Source organism: Petromyzon marinus, chromosome 13 (genome assembly GCF_048934315.1).
Source record: "Petromyzon marinus isolate PM22_M1 ecotype Great Lakes invasive population chromosome 13, UKy_Petmar_22M1.pri1.0, whole genome shotgun sequence".
In the NCBI taxonomy this organism is placed as follows: Eukaryota; Metazoa; Chordata; class Hyperoartia; order Petromyzontiformes; family Petromyzontidae; genus Petromyzon; species Petromyzon marinus.
Window position 1 is genome coordinate 8,219,335 of NC_133679.1, and position 17,247 is coordinate 8,236,581.

The window sequence follows — 17,247 nt, forward strand, 5'->3', positions numbered from 1 at the left end:
TTGTGTGTTATTAAACCGACCTTAACTAACCACTGAAACCCAGACCTGGGGGCAATTACAATTGTAACAGTGTTATTCTTAATTAATCTAAATAACTATGTAGTGGTAACTTCAGCTGATATCTGCTGCCATTATAATTACAATTTATTCATCCCAGGTCTGCTCAAAACAAAACACTCCAAACGCCTGGCAACAGCCTCCAAAACGATAGCAGACTGCGCCTGTATCAATTACAAACAAGTACATTGCCCAACAGACTGCTCATCACAGCATACCTGGAGTAGTTTTTTTTCTGTCTCGAGCCAGCGAGTACGAGTTGGGTTGACCACAACACGGGAGCATATCAGGATGTTTCTAGCGCTAGTGGAGCCGTCAGATATGCGATGACCTTTGATCTCAAGCATGCAAACAATTTCTGACCTCTCCACCACATTCGGGCGCTTGCACCAGGTCAGTTACGTCACATATGCCGGAGTGTGCCTTTTTCCGCCAACAATTGTTCTTGCTACACCACTGCAGTACCAGCAATATTGTGTCCCGCAGGATGCGAATTAAACACCTGCCTGTTGCACTCCAAATCTGGAATGTCCGTTTACATTTACGACGACGATGACAACAATGTTGATGTACACGCACCTCTACATGAAACTGCGTCTCTGATGCACCACGAATCTCCCTTGAAAACTAGACTGGGTAACTGGCTGAATTGGCCTTTCTACGTAACAAATAAATATTAATTGATTAATCGATATCAAGAGGCTGCACAAAACATCCGGGCATACATCACAGGCTAAAGAAAACCTCTATATGTGTGTTTAATTTTAAAGAACACAGAGGCTGAGTGTAGATGACCAGTGCCAGCCAACAGGATTTTGTTCAAAAATGCTCTCTCCAACCAAGGACAGCACAAAGTGAAAGAGGAAATACGTATGTATGCTGAACTTTTTGCGCACCGTACGAAGCCAACCGTGACAATTGGAGGTGCGGATATTCCCTTAGGTAACCTGAATAAATAGGTGACCGAGCAAATGTATGTTCAAAACAAGCTGAGGAAGTAAAATAATAAACGGCCAGATTCTCACAATGTCACAGCGAGTGGTTTGACCTGGCTGATACTGGACGCCACTAAACTTTAACCAACCTGAGCACACCCCGCTCAACAAGAGACAAACATTTGAGATTCCTTCCCTCGCTCACGAACAACTGCTGGAATTTTCTCAACATAACCAGTCAGCGAATTGCTTCCGAGGCTTGGCAGGCGAATGAATGGCAAAGTGAACATCTCTGAGCTCGTGTTCAGTTGGAGGCTGCTCAATTGCGCATTCGCTGGAGACCGATTTTACATTCCACGGGGTCTTTGCTCACACAATTGGTGGTCAAAGGACTTTAAGCAGGAGATGATGAATCACCTTAGCCTGGTCAGTTTGTTTCGAAATGTACTCTTCCCAGACAAACAAAAACACACATTCATCAAGAGCATTGCCTTGCTACGGAATATAAGATGTAGGACGATTCTGCATGTACAATTTGGCCCATTTAAGTGGCAACACGCTCACATTTCAAGCTGAACCAACACTTCCTCTTCGTTTCTTTAGATGTGTGAAAAACATTTTTTTTACGCGAGTAACTTAAGGCTGAAGACTAACAAAATGTAAGTTTATTCCCTACGACAACACTGGAAATGGACAACCCTCTACAGTGCATATCGGACTAATATAATCTCGAGATATAACGTATGAAACTATATTTGATTTTCAATACTTATCTTTGCCCTCCCCTCAATCTCAATACGCTCATCACATTTGTTGACGCTCTCCTCCGTAAGATAAATTGATTATTAGAAAACAATGGGGTATCTATAAGTGGTTCGACAATACGGTAACTTTTCAACCATTTTGGGTTTTACTTTTCCACGGCAGAGAGGATCCACAGATTGACTGAGGGGCCGTCCATAAATGACGTCACGCGATTTTTGACGATTTTTGACCCCCCCCCCCCCCCACTCGTCACACGGCGTCACAAAAAGTCAGGCCCCCCTCAAAGATGACGTCACAAAGCTCTGCCCCCCCCTAAAACCATATTTCCATTTTTAAAATAAGACACGCTTCAAATCGCTTTAAACTATTATCATTGTAGTGCGTATTTAATGTGGCGCTGCACTCTGATGTTGTAGGAGAAAACATTTATTAAAAAGTATATTTAAGTAGAACGTGTTGTCTATATTTATTTAAAGTTGCGCATTTTGATGTGACGTCACATTTCTCAAACCCCCCCCTCGTCACACATCGTCACAAATGTCTGACCCCCCCCCCCCAGGTGCGTGACGTCATTTATGGACGCTCCCCGACGTGTCGTTGGAAACTGCACTCTAATTAATAATAATAACAACAATTTCAATAGCGTCGTAGCCTGGCAAACCATTATAAGGGCCCTGAGGAACAGAGATATTTTGAGGTTTAGAAATGACCACTTTTCAATTACCGTGTGAACAGTTATCCATGAGTAAGCAATTGCATATGAAACACCTCGAAATAAAAACAAACGATATCTGTGTATCAACTCCCACCTGCATCTAAATGAAAAGTATTCAAATGTCACCGTGAAACCGTACCACGGGTAGCGTCATCGCGCTGCAGACATCGGTGGTGCAGTCCTTCAACTTTGCCTTTGATGTCACGAGTCTTATTACTCGACGAAACGCTGACCAGCAATGTCCAAATGTATTGTCGAATAAAGTAGCATTCTTGCTACCGAGTGTGCTATCATAAAACATTGAGAGATAAGGAAACTCACAAAAACGGAGCAAATTGATGACCGTGCGCTAAAGAAGCGTGGGGAAGTGGAATTCCACCGAGGGACCCGAGTGGGACGACTGTTAAGAAAGAGTAAGAGGTCAAAGGGCAGGGCACATCTCAAGAAGGAACGATGGCCAATCACGACACTGGTGACAGATGGAATTGCTGTCAGAGTAGAAAATAAGCTCGAGATTACGATCACCATGGAGATGGAGCAATGCGATTAGCTCACGTGCAGGAGCTCGATTAATTGTGCCAGAGGGAGTGTGAGATGGTGATGGCTTGGGGGAGGCCTGCATCCAGCAGTGGATAGATGATGGCTGACGATGATGATGAACACAATTTATTTTAAAGCTGCATTTTCAAATTAACCACCCCTTCAACAGCTTACCATTTGACAGATGACAAAGCGCGGATGAAAATAATTTCGGAATAGTCATAACTGAGCAATGCAAATGTAGACACTTTAACGTAACAACACAAAGACTCAATGACTCACCCGTGTACGTCCAGTGATACTCTCCTGTGAAAAATAAAACAAGGAATACGTGTGAATTTTTAGACGTAACATTTGGTTCGACACATACTTTGTTTAAACAGTATGTAACACAATACGATAACAACAAAACACCTACAATGGCATCCTTTCGTCATCGGAAGAAGATGGGTTTTCAGTTTTCACTTTTTCACAGGATTTAAATTGATTTGAACATTTTCTGTAATGGCTGTAAGAGCCGAATCTGGTTCCGCATGGTCAGCTGCCAGAGTTGTCCCATCTTGAAAAATTGGCTCTGGTCCTGTCATGGCCGCTGAATGATTGACGACGTCGCGGTAGGTGCCATGCTGTGTACGAACGAACCGCACGCTTGTCCCGGAGCTGCTGAGCCAGTGAACATCCTAGTCACGTGCGCCTACCTACCAGAGCTTCCCACCCATTGCCGTTTACGTTAAAAGTCTCTGAGGGCACGCTTGCAGACGTCCTTGAATCGGGAGTTTTGGGCGACCAACCATTTCTCTTGGCACATCTGGGTAAAAGTTGACTTATCGCGTGCGAGCGCTAAACCAAGGCCACATGGATGTGTCACAGTTTGTCCCGTGCTTCTGGGTTGGAGGGGACTATTTCATAATCCAATTAAAAAGCAATAATAAACATTGAACTTCTTACACCACGCACAGAAATGAAGTAAAGGCAATGACGGTTACACCATCATGCACAAAACGGGCTACTCGACAAAGGTAAAGCTGAAAATCGCTTTAAATTTAGTGGGGAATGCTTCACTGTGATGTAGGAGCGAATTCACGCAAGATTAAGAAGAATATATGAGCGTGTGAAAAAGAAAGGTTAGATTTGTGAACACACAGAGAACCCGAGCGTTACGCCGTGAACAAAAATGCCGTAGAGGCCTCGGCGCAGGGTGATAAGTTGGGCAGGTCGGATATGCGACGGTCGGATATGCGAGGTTCTACAGGTATCACACAAAGTTTTCACACAAGACATCATCCACTTCTCAACAACTTATCCTATACAGATTTATATAGCAGCGCCTTAACCCAAGGCGCTTTACGACAGTTATACAATTGTGCATGAGATGACAGTGGTTAAAAATAAAGAGTGGGGGTTATTGAAAATGATGGTGTAGTTAAGGACAGGTGGGAGAGGTTAAAGGAGGGGTTGCGATCGTGATAGGGGTTGAGATATGTCCTGTCATACATATAGCTGGGGGCCGGGGTAGAGCAGGAATAGGATGGGCAAGGGAGAAGAGATGGGGTTGGCTGTGTTGTAACTCTCTGATATTTCACAGCAAAAACACATGTTCCCTTGTTGGGTCTCAATCTTATATGCGGGTGTATATATATTGAAAACAAATTATTTTAACAAGTCACAGCCTCGCTATCACCGTCGTTTCAGATATTATCTGGATTGTTTTGGTATCGGTTCATGAAAAAAGTCACGCAAATGTATAAACAAAAATGTATATCACACCATTAACTGCGAACAGCTTTATTCACTGGAGTATTATAATCTGCAGAAGTATGCCCATTTCGTTATAAACCTGTAAGCACTTTAATGGAAATGTGACCGAGTTCATAACAATTAAGCTGGATCAGTTGTAAAAAAAAAAAACATATAAAAGCCTCCTTTTGAAGGAGGCAAGATTTGTAGTGAATTAAAAAATGGTATGCATAGACATTCAGCAACTGGCTGAAATTTTTTAAATATAAAATATTAAATGCAGGACCCTCCTACAAGAGTGTGGCTTACCTGTGTAAATGAATAATTGTCATTGTATGACAAATGCCTCCCCGTATTTTCTGTAACAGACTGTTGGGGCAATTGCTGTTCCCGAGCACCTATGAAGGCCGGCAGTGTGGCACACGAGGGGGTGGGTGACCAACACTACGCCCGGTATTGTATGACTATATCTCATACCACGTACAATGACTACACTGCTAATACGCTCCAACAAAATGTTAATATAAAACGCACATGTACATTATTAGCAAGATTCTATCTTCATGCATTGATATTTAGTCATTTAGTTCAGAGCCCTTTGTCAATCCACTGGTGGATAAAAGCCTCCAAATGCATTTTGGCCATCTGGGGCTTGTTTGAACGGAGCAGTTCAAATCTCGGCACGAATATTTGCTGTGGAACTGGTATCAAACCCAAAGTGCGGTGTTCTAACCAGGATACCACCGGTAGGTTACTGTGCTTGGTTCATGCCCCGACATTACTGTGTCTGCAGGTCGACATCCACATAGCTCTAGACATTTAACCGCAAACCGCAGAATATAAATGGCAGTCACTAATCCCAAAGGAATGCTACTAAATGAACCGACCCCACCGTATTTTTCGGATTATAAGATACACCTCCCCCCCCCCATATTTTAAATCTAAAGTTGCGAGGTGCGTCTTATAAGCCGGTACGCATGTGGGTGAGTGTGCGAGAAAGAGACCAAGTTTGAATGATCTTATTGACACTGTGCACACGTTTGCGGTGCGTCTTAGAACACACACGAGAGAGAGAGAGAGAGCAATTGCAGAACTGGAACACAATTGTTGATACAACTGTGATGCGTGTCTTAGTTGTGGGGGGTCAACTTTGCTTACCAGTGGCGCTGTCTGCAACTCGTCCATTCAGCACCAGGCAGATGCCCAGCAGAGCAAGCACACGTCCGCCGCACAGCCCAGACATTCCAAACGACCTTTAAAAAGAATAGTGGATGCACGAATTGTCAAGTACTTTTAATTGCGTACACTCTGCGAAAGGAGGCTCAACGTGTACTTTACACGGACATTTACGTGTATGTAGTAGTAGTAATATTGTATTCGTTACTGCTGCAGAACATACCGGTAAAGGTTGCCCTTCCTCGTGAAGTTGGTGGTGCTCTCGAAAACCTGACCTTTTGAAACTCAAGAATGAGCACGTGTTGAGCTCGACTTTTTTTTATTTGGGAGGGGGGGTGTTCTATTCACAGTCTTATCCGTCTCAACTTGGCCTCCGGTTTTGGCAAGCTTTTGGGCAACCGCGCGAGTTGTGTCCCGTTGAAGGCGAGCGAGCGGACCCCCACCAACGACGAGCAGAGGGCACGCGACCACCGGACAACCGTGAGCGAGACGGACACGTGCTCACCGATGACTCTCTGCACACTCTCTGCACGCTCATTCACTCGCTCGCCCACTTCCCTCCTCCAGCGCTGGTGGGAGGGGGGGGGGAACCAGTGGGCGTGCATGTAGTTAAGAGGCAGTGGCTTCTTCTATGCTGGGTGAGAAACTGGGTGAGGGATTGATCTTCATTCACAAGCCCGCCCTCCCCCAAACCCCCATCCTCCTCCTCCTACCCTCATTGTCCGAAAATTCAAAACCAATTTGCATTTATATATTGGCCCAGTAATGCGAGAGAACCTGAAGATGCTGTAAAGAAACAGTGGGCGTACATTTGTTTCAGAAAGAAAGAGGCGCGCGTAAGTCGGTCTTTGTGTGCGAGTCGGAGGGTCGATATGGAGAATCGTAGGCGCAGTGTAGCGGTTAGTGCGCTGCGCTGCGAACCTGGCGACTCGCGTTCCATTCCAGCTCACGGCCAACACGAGTGACGATTACCTGGGCCAGTTCTGGGCCGGTGTGTTAAACATCAGTACTGGGAAGACAAAGGCATCCGGGTGTGTGATGCCCCCCCCCCACCCTTCGTGTGCCATACTGGCCTTCATGTCTTTAACACAACCTGCCCCAAGAGACTCTTGCGGCTATACGGGTTGTATTTGTCATTGTATGAGTATTCTACAGTAGTGTATATGGACCTCTGTATGCCTCAATGATTTTCGATGTGAGTCGTAGTGTTGTGCGTCTACGAGTCTGGGTTAGTCAATACAATTCAGACTTACAGAGCATCTCCATGGGATCATCTCAAAAGGCACACACAGTGGACGTCAATCTGGGTTTTGTGTGTGCGAGTCAACACAATAACATCGGAATGACATTTAAATACGACTGAATCCATTAAGACTGCTTTTTAAAAAAAGTTATTCATTCAATCCCCCATTCATTTATTCGCGCAGTTTGAGAACGTGTTGCGCATTCATGATCACCAATCTCAACAGACGCAATACAAACAGCACAAACATCTGCAGCAGTACGCATTTGTCCCAGGTCCAATGTCCGCATGCATTACAAATCTTGTGCACGATTTCAAAACCATCGACAATAACACGTATTGTAAATGTCACGTCAACCTGACTTGGAGGAAGTTGTTATGCAGCTTGGGTTTTCGTTTTGTTTCGTGGGCGGCCACGAGACTTGAGCTCGCAGGGGCCAAGAATGCATAAATAGGATGTCGCAAACACCAATGGGCACCCACATACATCCACGCACACTATATCTATAGCACCACCCTTCTTGCGGAATGCATTGCTAAGCACATGTGGCTGTAAAGCCAATTAAGTGAATCGATTCAGAGATATAGGTTGGCGTGGTCTTTTTATTCTATTCTTACCGTGCCCTTTACTGCTCGCGGACCGGAATGCTAATGAGCTATTAAGGGCCCTATCTATAATACGTATTAAAATACCTGTATATGATATTACGAGGAAATGTACAATGTTCTTTGGTTCTTTCGGTAAAGTCACGTAGGTATACTATCTTTCAGTAAAGTTACGTAGGTATAATATTCAAATCTAGAATGTACAATGTTGTATGAAACACAAATGAGTTGGTAAACATTGCTTGAAGCAAACGTTTTACGAGTATTAATATTGGTATATTATTGTTATAATTCCTTAAGCGTTGTTGGTGATAACAGTCGTTCAGTCCTAGAAGTGAATGGAACCAGGTTGGTGTGTAAATTATAGGTCTCAAAACTGTACGAAATACGTAAAATGCGACTTGCAGAATTTGGTTCCAGTGTTCATGATCCATATGGTCTACAGATGCCGGAAGACCGCTTTCAAATAACCAAACAAACTCCGCACACTCTTGGTTCATCACGCGCAGTGACATCACCTATTGCGGCATTGCCAGCGGCCAAGCCGTAGCGTGTTGTTCCGCCTGACAAAACAACCGATTTCACGTTCAGTAATTTCTTTAAACTTTCACACGAATACGTGCGCGAGCCAGCAATAAGATAACGCACGGGAGTAAGTGGAATTCGGACACGTTTGGACAACCGGCGGTTGGCAACAGGTTACACTCATTGGATTGCTTTGCCCTCCTGGCGAATTATCACGTGTGGGTTTAACGCATCAATATCACTTACGAATCGAGTCACACCGATCAATCCCTGAATAACATAGGACTGCAGCAGTTCTTTGTGTACAGCGACACCAACTGGTGACTGCTTAAACAAACAGTACATGAAGGTTCAGCCATCAGCAGGTTGATTAAATTACACCTGGACACAGATTAGCTGAAAAAAGCGCTTTCAAGCCACAAAAGGCAGTGCCCGTATTCGCGACATTAACCGTGTCACCCACTGCTATTGGCAGGTTTAGAAGTAATTTGGCACACAAAAAATCACCACCTTAACCATTGATACTGCGTTACATGTCATTGGATATCAGCACAGTAATCCTTGTGGAATAACTGGAATTGGCAGCTCTGACAGCTGTAATTTTTTGCTTTACATCAATATTTGAAAGCGTTAATACGTTAGCTGTCCGTCTGTAAATGCTCTCATGAAGGCCCTATATAAATATAGTACTTGAAAGATATGCTATTAGGGATATTCCCTACAGAAAACCTTCCAAATTTATAAAAGCAAAGCCCAAAATCCAACGCCAAAAGTACTATTTGCAAATATTCAAATACTTTTCCCCCCCAAAGGCGACCAAGCAGCATCAGTACGGCGAATACCTGGGAACGTTTGAAAGTAATACATGCTTTGTTCAGTGTTTGGTTTAAAAATAGAGTGTACTTTATTACCTGCATTTATGAATAGGACATACCTTGTTTCACCAAATAAGCAACGAGTGCCCAACTTGGTATTTTGACGTGTAAATTTTACTGCACAATTAACACAAGCATCTACTTAACGCCAAACAAGGCACAGACGAGTATTTTTTTTTTATTCCAGCCAGTGTTCATGTAAGTATAAGTGATTGACGTGGTTTCAATAAAAGCAATGGATTCAGAGTTGCATACATTTATTGATGATAAATAATCTACGGACCACATCCAACCATACTTGTGAGTGCAGCATCGCAGTTTATACCGGTTCTAAGAGTGAAGTAGAGATTCAGCAGCTGGTAAATTTCAAACGTAAGCATCGATAGTCTGCAGTGAACTTGCATTTCTCTTGCGTCTTCCGTTAGGGAGTTGTGAAAAACTTTTTACATGAGGAAACACATGAAAAAGAAGTGTTTTGCAAATGTGCGGTATCTTCAGCAGTCCTACGGTTATCTATTCCGGGTATTGATGCAGCAACGGCACGTTTATGTCAGAACGTCTAGCAGGCAAAATGGTTGATGGGCATAATTGTAATGTAATACGTGCATTTCAATGCTGCTCTAACAAGAAATGTTTTGTAAATGAAGAATGCGAGCAAACACTTGTGACAAACAGGAAAATGTTGCATGTGACAGGCTCCACATTTCAGATCTGGTAAGCATTGAAGCCTTCCGAGGATGTTCTTCACTAACCATGACCTATTTACCAATAGCAGGTAATTTTACATTTGCAAGTGTTGATTTTAGGCAGCCCTTTCAAAAGCCCCATCAGACATTGCTGCCTGTACGGCATGGTCTTCAAACATGGAACACGATTTCATAAAAGTACACACATTTGCACGTGTCAAATAGCCTGGACCAAACTATGTTAATATCATGACAATATAATTAAGTCCAGATTTGAATGATATCTTCTTAAATATGCGCATGGTCAATGAAGAACTAAATCCAACGATTTGAAATTGTACAAACAGGCCACCCGTAAGTGACTATTGTTAGACTTGCTGAGGTTAAGCTACATATACAATAGTTCACAACTACTAAAGTGTGCATTTATTTCCTTGACAGTAATGTCTTGAATCACGAACACAGGAAGACAGTCCAAGGAGGTAGCTAAACTCCACTATTGGGTCGAACTGCCCAATCTCACTTTCCACGGCCATGCAACAAAAAAATAAATGAACTCCTGACACCTCTTTTGCATATTCTGACAGACTTCTGACAGTTGTCTATTATAATCTTCCAACACGAACCACATCCTCCAATTAAAATAAAACATGAAAGAATTAAACCAAAGTTGTTCGGTTGGATGTTTCTTTGATTGAGAACCAAGTAAATCTGTCCCCATTAAGAGCTATAGCAGGTCAAATTTGTCGATGGAGACATCAATACAAATCGAAAACACGAGAGCATATCCCCCAATGCCATTTAATTGCATCAACTGCTCAGTGTTCTACAGTTGTGCTCATCAGTATGGGTACTCCTTTTGCAAATTAATATATCCTGATCGTACAGCCGATTCAAGTGCAATTACCAATTTTAATTAGATGTTGCACATTCGTTAAAAGGATGCGCTGATGCTATTAAATGTTTTTACCTTTTTTTTTAATCAAAGATGGTAACCCAGGACTTGAATAAAGGGTCTCAAGAGATGCTGGCTTGCCACTCCTGAGTGGGCATTAATCTCTCCTAATCTCATTTACCGGAGATGAGATTTTAAAATCTCACAGCTGCACTAACGGCACACCACACACTCCCATAGCACGTACACTTGTTATGTAAACATAAAACTAACTTTACGTGAAAACATGACGCTGTGCGTATTTAAACCTAAACCTGTAAATAATTAATTTTAACACGAAGCACAATATTCTGGATAGTACAATACTATACATCGTGGTATTTTGAATAACTTCAACATTCAGAAATAGGCCCAATTGGGGTAATAAGGAGTAACAAACCACATGCAAAAAGTGCTGATGAAATGTATCTGCGGCACACAGATGGAGTTAAAAATGTGCCCAACTGACCTGATATTAATACGGACGTGTAACAACGTTAAAATGGAAGCTGTGCCACATTATATCATATCCTGTAAAAAACAAAGTGCACTGCGGGTACTGAAAATATGGTTGTGTACCGTATTTTTTACATTCTGTTTAGGATCGTGGTGTTTCTTTCTACTCAGCAGCCAGTTTAAACCCCAGTTCCCGCACGGGACTGTAAGGATTACTGCTCGCCGACAGACTCGAGCCACCTGGTGTAAGCAGCAGCAGAGCGAGCCTGCAGCGAGCCCGGCGACTCCGCCAGGGCCCGCGCCGCAAACGACACCTCGTCCTGCAAGCTGTACGGCCTCGGCTCGGCCTTCAGACGCTTCGAGCCCTGCCCATTGGCGCGCCCGCGAGTGTGCGAAGCGCTTGGCGACCCGCCGTTTGCCACACTGCCGCTGCCATCGCCATCCTTGGCGTTTTCACTGTGGCTGCCGGTGCCTTCGTGTTGAGTGCCCCGTGTTTTATCCGGCACCCGCGTACCGCTGGGGCTAGACGACCCACCCTTGCCGTCATTCCGGTGCCACAGATGATACAAGAACCTCCTGCAAACAAAAAATACGTAGCACATCAACAGTGGGTAAGCTACGTTCATGTCATGTAGCGTCAAAAGTCTTGAAGCTCTTGGCACGTGGAACAAAACGTCAGACGTCTTGGCGAAATACACAGTACGACCTGATAACACATCGCAGAACTACACAGTGCAACCCTTACGCAGTAGTGTAACAACCGACTTGTCTTTTACTTAAATCAATTCACGTCTACTGTGAAGAAAAAATTGCCTAGAATGAGCCGATAGTCATATTTCTATGCAGGGTTGCGCTCAAATGGGCGATCACCAAACACAATGGTGTTCACAGGGCTGGGTTATGTGGTGGACAGGAGAGGGGACTGCTGCAATAACAACCCTTGCTGTACTACACTCCACGCTTCCAAATACATTACACACAGACAGCAGGATGGAGTATCGTCAAAAAGACCCACATAGCATGGGAAGGCCCTCATCTACCAGTAATGCACATCAATTGTGAGCGTGTAGATATTCAATAAAGGACCCTGTTCTAAGGAACTCCCTAAAGTACCTGTGAGACCACAGCGTCTCATGGCCAGGGTAAGCAAGGATGAGGTCGGTGCAGAGGTCGAATTCTCGATGGAGCAGCGTCGTCAGGGCCACCGTGTCGCTTTGTGGACCAGATTCTGCCAGGGCGGCCCCTGGGCCCTCGCCGTCCTGCTGCGCCGTCTCTGACAAGGGGCTCACACGGGTGGGGTCCGCGGCGCTGGAGGTGGCGGTGGCCAGCGAGTTCAGCAGGAACTGCCTGTAGTGAAAGCCGCTGTGATCCGAGACGTGCGTCCGTACCCAGGGCTCGGTGGCAGCGAGCTCAGCGAGCAGCGCCTGCTCAGTTACAAATGGAGCAAAGTTCACGGAATATTTTTACAATGAAAATGATTGTTGCCGAGCAGAGTGATTGTTTGATAATATGCCAAGTTCTATTTGCCACAAGTGCTAAAAGTGTGCAAGAGGTGCACGGCTCCTACCTTTACACTGCAGCGAGCCACATTCTGCAGGACCCATATTCGGTGGGACCAGGCGTTGTAGTTGCTAGGGTAGCGCTCAGCGGCAGCGCGGCACACGCTCATCTCCCCCTGCACCAAGTGCCACACAGCCTCCGCTCGCGCCGCCGCACACTCATCGCCATCATCTGCAGATGCTCGTGCCCGCTCCTGAGAGTTCAGCAATCTCTGTAATACCCATCGCCTGCCGGGAGAATTGTAACAATGCAGCGTAGTGAGGCGCGGCAGCTGTCGACGCACACCGGCAGCATGCAAGAAAGGATAAGGCGGTTTGGATTGGTATTTCCAAGCAGCGGTTAAGATGCTTGAGTTTACACATCGACTGTAAACGGATATGTGCCGTCTGACGTTCACTGATCAATGTAAGCACGGCTAACCTGTGTATCCAGGTCTCCGGGCTCTTTGGGAATTTGGTGAGGGCCAGGCTGCCCAGACGAAGATCCTTCCTGGGCTCCAAGAGATTGGCGGCGATGAGTTCCTTTCTGAAAATACAGTATGTGGGGTTGAATTAGACATATGCATCACAAGGGGAGCATTACACCAAAGGCAAGGCATTACTATGGGGAAAAAATTACACGGCTGTGCCTGGAATGACTATCAAGACTGTACATGTTCAGTGCGGCTAAAAGTCCATAACATCACTCGTCTTAGCCCAATTACTAAAAAGTATTTTCCATTTCATCTTGACATTATTTAAATTCCAATATATTCCTTCCTATAAAATATTACTAACATTTTGCACCTTTTAAAACATTATGGCACACATCACAAAAATGTTTGAGTGCACATAAAACTGTGCTGTCTTACAATAAAAAGCAAATCAGTCTGAAGCTCACAATAACTGTCTATTACACATTCATTGATTGGCTATCACTGAGTGTCCTCACCGTACATTCCATGCTGTAGTGCAGTCAGGATTAAGAAGCAGCAGTGTGTGAGTCAGTTCAGCAAGGCCTACGGAGGATAAATAGGAAGATGTAAGCATCATGAGCAGCCCAACAGAGAAAATGGTGAAAACGAAACGTATATTAGAGTTGGGGGAAAATGCCTATACAAGGGAATCTGTGAGAGCCACACTCCGCAACTCCGATGAGCACGGTTGGCTATATACGGTGCAAAAGAAGTTCAACATACATACATTCACCGAGGCAAATCCAGCTGTTTGCAATTGCTCAACAAAAACGGCTTACAACAGCATATGGAAATCAATAACATCAGTGAAAAGCTCCACGGCTGAGCATGGGAAATGCTGCTCACCGTCTTGATCTGGCCAAATCTTGCGCTGACGGAAGTGCACAAGTTGCACGTGCACGTGGGGCACCAAGAGCTTAATGCACCAGCTCTCCAGTCCCAGCTTGCTGTCCACCAGCACGACGGGGCTGCGGTTGTAGCGAGCCTCCGAAACGGGGATCACGCCAATCTCATCACTGGAGTGGCGGTGGTGGCGTCGGAGAAAAATACGAGGAATCACACACAAGCACAGAAAGGGCGGTGAAACATATTTCATGTTGGGAATGCTCCATATCAGAATGTCACATGCAGGCACCCCTACACATGTTTTAGTGTTGTAAACTGTGCTGTTAGTGAGCACCTATTAAGGCTAGCAAATGTTTTACCAGTCCGATGTTACCACGCTGCCTCGGCTACGAGACATGTAAATATTTATCTGTAAAAAAATGTTCATAAGCCTAAAATAAAAGAATCAAATTGCGGGTGTAATAATCTATTATTTATAATGTATACTACCTGTTTGAAAATTTTACTTTTAGGATAATGGAAGGAATGAGAAAATAAAAACATGCCAAAACATTCCTTAATTTTTATCATCACATGCAGACATGTAATAGACATGTTACTTTAAATATAAATGGAGAATTTAGAAACCCTGCTTTGTAAGTGTCCACAATTCCCACAAATTAACGTGTTATCAACACCCACCCTTGACTGACAATTGCAATATACAACTAATTCGTCCTTTACTGACTCAAGTATATTCAATAAAAATAAATACCACCTCTGACACAACCATGGACCAAATTTGCTGAATCAGAAATTACTAGCAACGGCTAATTAGCAAAAACGATTTTCCCTGTGGGGATTGACATCCCTGTAAACAAGATATACACATCTCAGCAGGTCTATAAAACTCAAAACATGCGTTAAATCACGTAATGCCTCTTAGTTCTTACAAATTATGGGGTTATTTATCGAAAATATTTTTTAAACATACGTAGAGTTTACAACACTGGATGACATCTTTGAGCAGTTGTGCCTTCTACATAACATGTAGATGCAGTGTTTAAAATAAAAACTCCATGGCATATGACCTAAATGACATGGGCAATGGCAACACAATCGGCTACTGATGCGCTATTCATTTAAGCCCTAACACATCACGTGACATGGCCAAAATTACATTTACGGTAGCGAGTGTAAGCACAGTGCGATTATTTCCGAGTCGAGAAAAAAACTACTTGGCGGCACCAATGTGTTTACTTGTAAAATAAGAATAAATGTTTAACCACAAAACCCACGGATATGAACGGTTTTCTGTAATGCTTCTCAAAATGCGTTTGTCGAGAATACCAAGCAACAGCTCTGCGGAAACCTTTGATCAATTGAACCGGATTTCTCTAAGTCCCTACCCAATATGTCACTCTTACTAATGAGCCCTTGTCTCTTTAATTCTCACCTGGTTAAACAATTAACGTGAACCTAAATTTTAAATGACATGACACGGGCCCATTTAGAGGGTCGCGTGCCCCCACGTTAGGCGATAAGTTCGTGCATTCACCCATCCGACCTGAGTAAGACAGCGTTGGCAGTGTTAACTATACAACCATTTCAAGTTGTAATGTTAAATTTTAGTCCTACTCGAGCCGGAGGGCCTACACCTGCGATGGAATTCCACGTTCTCATGGCAGGCCCAATTTATAATGAAATCTGCTGGATTAAGGCTTTCCCCTTTGCTACGCTGTCGCGAATGGCTCTTCGGTCTCGTTATCACATTTCCACGGTGGGCGACCTCTCTATTGACCGCAAATCCGTCACCAGTCTCAGGCCCATCTAACTGCGGAAAAGAGCTTCACGGCTCATCGGATTCCTCCGGCATAAATATTCTCATATTCGCGGACAAGACGTTTCCCCCCCTCATCCACGCTGCGACAATGCAAAGTCAGACGCAGCATCGCAGCACAGAATACACGTACGAATGAAACCAGACACAAGGCGAGTTACGTAACAATAACATAATTAAAACAAAGATTAAAAATAACTGTGGACACGACCCAAGGAGATGAGGCGCCCACGCCTAAGAGCGTCGATTCCAATCCTCGCGAGTGCCCCACAATAGGAATCGATTTTTTTTACACAACATTGCATTCGAAATAAACGCACAATCCACGGTGGTTAAACGCTCTTCACGTACTGCGCCAACCACAATTACCAGAGCGCAACATACACAAAGCGACAAAACTCTTATCGAAACACGAACCAAGCAACGTAAAAAAGGAGTCGTACGAATCGATTCTCGTCGGCTAACAACTACCCGATCACAGGGAATCGATACAAACCCAGACCCTATCATCACAAACACCACTAACGACCCCACCACGCGACATCAACAGCGACCGCGCGCGCGATTAAGAGTGGGGGGGGGAGGCGCGGGCGAGAGGCGCACATGGCCGGGTTCTTGCGGAAAGCGTTGCCGATGTCTTTGAGGATTCTCCGCACCAAGTCGCGCGCCTCCGCCTCCTCCTCCGCCCCCGCCATCTTCACAGGCCGCTCGTGAAGCGAACCGCCGGGCCGTGACGTCACCGCAAGTGGGCGGGGAGGGGGGGCGGGGATGGGCGTGGTCTCGTCAAAATATAGGCGGGGCCCCTTCGTCCGAGTGGGCGGGGATTATGTAAAGTGGGCCGGGGGGGGACTCTTCGGCGAAGTGAGCGGGGGCACAAGGATAGTGGGCGGGGCCCTCAAGTATAGCGGGCGGGGCCCAAGCAGAGTAGGCGTGGTCTCATATGAGTGGGCGGGGTCTCAATGAAATAATATTTTGTGAGTGAATCAGAATATGTATTTACTTTATGTTTAAGTGATGTTTTTTTTACCTTTCATATACTCCTAAACGTGTTTTCAATATGAATCCCTGCAGTCACGAAAGCTTTAAATAAAAATTTGTTTTCGCATTGTTTGTCGTTGTAACGTTCTGACCCCGTGCGCCTACTGGACATCTGTGAAAAATATCTTTATAGCTCATCGGATTTCTCCAGTTCTAAAAATATACATTTATGTACATTTTTCAATTCTGACTTGTTTAAACATGAAGGAGGGCGATACCAGCGCAGTACCACTCACTCGAGCTCTTGACGCTGCTGGTGACGTCTCCGCTGTGGGCGGGG

The 17,247-nt window shown here is 44.7% G+C and overlaps 2 protein-coding genes across 3 annotated transcripts in view; both read right to left on the reverse strand.

Moving 5' to 3' along the window:
• CA14 (carbonic anhydrase 14) overlaps positions 1 to 6,540 on the reverse strand; it is a 56,414-nt gene extending 49,874 nt beyond the window's left edge. Inside the window, exons 1-3 of one of the 2 annotated variants that reach the window (XM_032953346.2) lie at positions 6,149 to 6,540; positions 5,908 to 6,002; positions 3,295 to 3,318 (exon numbers count right to left, since the gene is read on the reverse strand). In XM_032953346.2, coding sequence (XP_032809237.1) covers positions 3,295 to 3,318; positions 5,908 to 5,992 — 109 coding nt within the window. In that variant the 5' untranslated portion in view covers positions 5,993 to 6,002; positions 6,149 to 6,540. The remainder of the gene's footprint in view (positions 1 to 3,294; positions 3,319 to 5,907; positions 6,003 to 6,148) is intronic. The other variant, XM_032953348.2, reaches the window with a different exon arrangement.
• A 2,730-nt stretch (positions 6,541 to 9,270) lies between these two features.
• Positions 9,271 to 16,705, reverse strand: PTAR1 (protein prenyltransferase alpha subunit repeat containing 1). Its single transcript, XM_032953345.2, has 7 exons — positions 16,533 to 16,705; positions 14,111 to 14,280; positions 13,741 to 13,807; positions 13,231 to 13,335; positions 12,818 to 13,037; positions 12,364 to 12,674; positions 9,271 to 11,826 (listed from the first exon to the last, which is right to left on the reverse strand). The coding sequence occupies exons 1-7, from the start codon at positions 16,622 to 16,624 to the stop codon at positions 11,463 to 11,465; spliced, it is 1,329 nt and encodes a 442-aa protein (XP_032809236.2). The 5' UTR covers positions 16,625 to 16,705; the 3' UTR covers positions 9,271 to 11,462.
• Positions 16,706 to 17,247: the final 542 nt, after the last annotated feature.